General features: G+C 45.2%; 1 protein-coding gene across 3 annotated transcripts in view; it reads left to right on the forward strand.

Annotated features, from left to right (window-relative positions):
• The first annotated feature begins 2932 nt into the window (after nt 1–2932).
• gap43 (growth associated protein 43) overlaps nt 2933–5288 on the forward strand; it is a 9962-nt gene continuing 7606 nt past the window's right edge. For 2 of the 3 annotated variants that reach the window (XM_052616689.1, XM_052616688.1), the window contains exon 1: nt 2933–3186. Coding sequence is in view for 1 of the 3 variants with exons in the window: in XM_052616688.1 (XP_052472648.1) it covers nt 3157–3186 (30 nt within the window). In the remaining 2 variants the exon portion in view is untranslated. Of the gene's footprint in view, nt 3187–3307; nt 3817–5288 lie in introns of those variants that run through there. The other variant, XM_052616691.1, reaches the window with a different exon arrangement.

The raw sequence follows: 5288 nt of genomic DNA on the forward strand, positions 1-5288 counted from the left end.
TCTCATGTAACCACCATCATAGAGAAGAAACTTAGCATCTGAAAGTGTGTTGCTGTTTCTCTTCTGGTGTTTCCTCCAGTTCTATCTGAGGCTTGATTACTGACTGATTTCAGTGGTTTAATTAACGAGACAGCTGTCAGTTAATGCTGAATTATGATCATGTTCATTAACTTCCATGCACTGTACAGCAGGTTTATTCTCTATAATAGCTCTGAGTGCAGCTTGTCTAGGATGTTTTTAACTTGCTTTAACAGGGTTTAACTGTTATTACTGTTTTAAAAAAAGAATATTTAAGGTCAAATATATTTTAGTATTAGCATAATGAACAAAATCTAAATAAAGCGCTTTTAAATGAAAGAAGTCTCTGATGTTTGTGTAGAGGGAAATGATTGGATCACTCACATCATTCAATGGCATGTTTTAGTTTTTCGTTCACATGACGAAGCATGAGGATGATCAAAGGAAAAGCTGATGGTTTAATGTGTGACTGATGTCTTTTATCAGCGTGATCGGTTCAGGATTGGTTCTGATTTCTCCAGCCCAGGATCTGAAACCATTCTGAAGAGGTTTCTTGATGCTTTGACAAATATCTTACAGCCCAGTGTGAGTCACACCTCCGATCATCCACGAGAGAGTGTGTGTGTTTGTGTGTGTGTGTGTGTTAGTCATCCACTCTGGCCTGTTGCCATGGAGACGGCGCATCAGTGGTGTCCGTGGGGTCTTGTTACACACACACACACACACACACTAGAGGGAGCGATGGATGGAGTTTCACCATCAGCTGGAGTCAGAGGTTTCCGTGTGGTTGCCTTGGCAACAGTTGCCAGCCTGATCAGGGGTGGAGGTGTAGTTCGTTTAGGGTGTCTGTCTCTCTCTCTCTCTCTCACACACACACACACACACACGATCCGAATCAGCAAAATGTAAATGCACTACAGTTTGAGAGGAAAGAATCAGTGAGAGTGTGTCGCACTTATTACTGAGACACTTACACCTGGAGCACACACACACACACACACACACACACACACACACACACCTGACACGACAGATCTTCATCACATGTCAGAGAAAGCGTGTGATTCTCCTGCGATTGGAGAGTTTGGAGATGTTGTGATGGTCAGACAGGTCTCCGGGTCTCCTGCTCAGGGTTTGACTGTGAAGTGAATGTGGAGTGGTTTGTCATCACACTGTCTTTGTAGAAGAGGAGAATGATGTGAGCGTAATCTAACCCCAGCTCTTCTCTCGTGTCTGAACCAACAGCTACAGCTCTGCAGTTTGGCTCTCCTCGACTGGAGTGGACACCTTTCCATCTTCATGAGTCCAGCGAAATATCACAGATCCTTCAGATCAAGCCCAAACCCAAACCCTGAGCTGTTCCTGTTCCACCTTGAGATCCACCAGGAATTATATCATCACAAAGTAGATATGTTGACTATAAGAATCTCTTTAACTCTATTGTTTTTAGCTCTCCAGCTTATTACTCCCGTAAGGATGGACGCAGACATTTATTATTTTATGTAATGTGTCTGGCCTCCGGTCTCATCCGCTTGCTCATCTTAATGTGTGTGTGAAACAGCTGGTTTAGCTGCTGATAAAGGGTTAATGTTTCATCTTAATTATGAACACACGTGTTTGTAGTGAGAACAGTTTTACTGTGTGCTGCATGCTGTTGTTCATCTGGTTATTTCCCGACAGCAGCCAATGAACCGTAAGCGTACTTCCTCAGTTACAACTGTCTTTATATTCATTAAACGGATTCGAGAATGAGGGAAATATACATGACCGGGCTTGATTTTGTTTAATGGGAATTGATTGATGGGGAAAAGAAATCCATTTTGATTTCACAGTGACTTTAAGACATTTGTGTAGAGCTTTTCACAATCCAAGAAGATTCAAAGCTGATGTTCAGAAGATCCTTCATGAATGATTGAGTCGCCCTGGGGTTGTTCTGAACCTGCATGACTTTCTCTCTTCAGTGATGTTCTGAAGAAGGTTGGGATCTCAGTGCTTAGACTAAACCCCAGACCCCTTTCTCAGAGCGTCTTCTTCGGTTCCACAGAAGAGGGAATGTCTGACAGGTTGGGAATAATGTTTTCTTTAATTTTCCAAGCATCAGTGATCGTGCCGCCAACAATCAGTATTCAATTCAGGATGCTGACCTGTGACCCTTGACCTCTGCATCTCTGACCTCTTGTTCTGATGTCAGTTTGTGGGATGGATCCTAAAATGACCAGGACTTCTCTTTAGATGCACGTGAAGACCTCATGCAGAAGTATAGCAGTGAAAACGGCATTCCAGTTAAACCGACAACGAATGAAGTCGTGAATCACCGAGAATCAGTCGTCTATCTGTCCTCATCGATGAACCTGATTGATTTCTGCCTTTGAGTTTCACTCTCTTCTATAACTGATGAATTCACAACACAGTCCTGATGAATTCTGTGGAGCTGCTGGTGTAAAGCGCTATAGCAATAAATGTGTGTTTCAGAGATGTTTCTGTGAGGGAAAGAGCAGTTGTGTTTGAACATGTGGGTGGATTGACCTTCACAGACGCAGAAGAACAAGAGGATGATGTTTTAGCGTCACGAGAACAGCTTCTCTGATGAAGATGGGTCTGAAAGAGTCTCAGGAATGACTGACAGCCGGAGAGGAGCGGATCCACACCCCGGTGATCACATGGGCATCGATCCAGAGCCGTTACCATGTGCACGGAGCTCGGGAAGCAGACTGATGTCCCCCGCTCCTGCGTTACAGCCCACCCACACACAGCTCAGCAGCAGACCACCGCCCAGATCCACCGCCGGACCCCGTGGACTCAGGCCTGGGCAGGGCGGGTCCGCGCGCGCGCACACGCGTCTGAGAGCGCAACGGGTTCATCGGCGCGTGTGCGCGCGCGCGTGAGAGTGAGGGAGGGGGTTTATAGGGTGGGATTCTTCTCATTGTTGGCAGTGGCAGCGCAGACAGACAGACAGTGTGACTGAGGCTCAACTGTGATGAGTTTAAGCATCAGAGTCATCAGCTGTTGATACAGCCGGAGTGTGTGAGAACAGAGAGAGAGAGAAGAGAGAGAGAAGAGAGAGAGAGAAGAGAAGAGAAGAGAGAGAAACGGAAGAAGCAGCAAAGAAGCAGAGCGAGGTGCTGAAAGGATAACACTATGCTGTGCTGTATCAGGAGAACTAAACCGGTAAATATCTGGATTCTTCTGTAACCTGATTATGATGTGATGAGACTGTACCTGTCCGTCAGGTGTGTGTGTGTGTGTGTGTGTGTGTGGGAGAGAGAGAGAGAGAGAGAGAGTTTCAGGGTGTGGTGTGTGTGTGTGTGTGTGTGTGATGAGGCTCTCCGAGGAAATCCACACACTTATATGAATGTGTCACAGGAATGATAATGATTTCTCCGGAGGTGAAGCTGATGAAGCATTGATTGCTCTCGGGGCGGGTCTCCGGTGAACGGCTCCGGTAGATAACGGCTTTACCGACTTATTAAGAGCACGGGAGGTTTGATGCTTAATGTTGTAAAGGCGCTTTGAAAGCAGGCTGAAACCGAGGAGCTCGTGAACATCTTCACTGTCTTCACTCGCGCGAACGCGCAGCGGCTCTTTTGTTCTCACGCCCCATTGAGCGCGACGCGAGCAGAACGCGAGCGTTACGACCAGAGGAGAGTCTGAACCGAGGAAGAAGGAGAGAGAGAAGAGGAGGATGAAGGATGAAGGGTGTGGTCGTGTCTAGTTCGTTATATTGAGAGTGAATCAGGTGCAGAGCTGACCTCAGCGCTTTAATAGCGCGGGAATATTCATGAGTGTACGTCAGTGCAGGTGAATTATAATCACGACCTGAAGATGTTCTGTGTGTGTGTGTGTGTGTGTGTGTGTGTCGTGGGGGCGGGTGGATTTAAGGTGTGGCTCCTTCCACAAATGCTGCAAGACTGTGCTGATGTATCCTACAGATTTTTTTTTTAACACTTTATTATAATTCTATTTCTTAAGAGAGAGCATAGTATTCAATCACGTGTTCTGGATGTAACATGCACAAATGCTTCATAATCAGATGAACAGTGTTCTGAAATATTTCCTCCACAGTCTGTCTGTGAACATCTCGCTCAGTTCTGTCTGATTCTCTCGGTGTCTGGTTTTAGATGCTGTAGGTCACTTCAGAGCCTTTTAGCTTTGTTTTAGCGTGACCTTTGAACCCAGTTACGCTCCTGGCCACCACAGAGCTCAGACTGAATGATGTGGCCTCAATCAAGTCCTTCAGATAATTTGAATCTGTCAATCTTCTCGTCTGGACACGCCCTCTTTTTCCTGATGGGTGTGTCATCCGTTTGCAGTTTTTTGGTCACTTGTGCTGATGTTTTGTTAATTGTCATGAAGCATCATATGAAGTGATGCCAGAGATTATTAAGAGTGGAATGTGTTCATTCTCTCATAAAAACTGAATCACATCTAACATTTCTGAAGTTCATTTTTATTGCCTGTTAAAATAAAAGATTGCAGTCTGTTAATTGCATTCTAGTTTATTGAGCCGTTAACGAGCCTCACCTCAGAGATCAGCTGATGATGTCATGATCTGTGGTGTGAATGTGATTCATGAGAATGACTCACACTGAGTGACATCACACACACACACACACACACACACACTCACTCACTAACTCACTCACTCACTCACACACACACACACACACACACACACACACACACACACACACACACACACACACACACACACACACTCATACCCAACACTGCATGTTCACTGTTTGTACCTAAGCAACAGGTTCAGAGTGTGTGAGTGTGTGTTTGACATATCAGATTTGTGTAATGACAAGAGTATAACAGGTATTACAAGGAAAAGTGACTTCAGGACATAAGGTCACGTCCACACTTTTCAAAACACATTTAAATCACACAGAATGGAGAGTAGTGAGTTAGTGAGAGAGTGTGTGTGTATGTGAGTTAGTGAGAGTGTGTGTATGTGAGTGAGTGAGAGTGTGTGTGTATGTGAGTTAGTGAGAGTGTGTGTGTGTATGTGAGTTAGTGAGAGTGTGTGTGTATGTGAGTTAGTGAGAGTGTGTGTGTGTATGTGAGTTAGTGAGAGTGTGTGTATGTGAGTGAGTGAGAGTGTGTGTGTATGTGAGTTAGTGAGAGTGTGTGTGTGTATGTGAGTGAGTTAGTGAGAGTGTGTGTGTGTGAGTGAGTGAGAGTGTGTGTGTGTGTGAGTGAGTGAGAGTGTGTGTGTGTGTATGTGAGTGAGTGAGAGTGTGTGTGTATGTGAGTGAGTTAGTGAG

Source organism: Carassius gibelio, chromosome A15 (genome assembly GCF_023724105.1).
Source record: "Carassius gibelio isolate Cgi1373 ecotype wild population from Czech Republic chromosome A15, carGib1.2-hapl.c, whole genome shotgun sequence".
NCBI lineage: Eukaryota > Metazoa > Chordata > Actinopteri > Cypriniformes > Cyprinidae > Carassius > Carassius gibelio.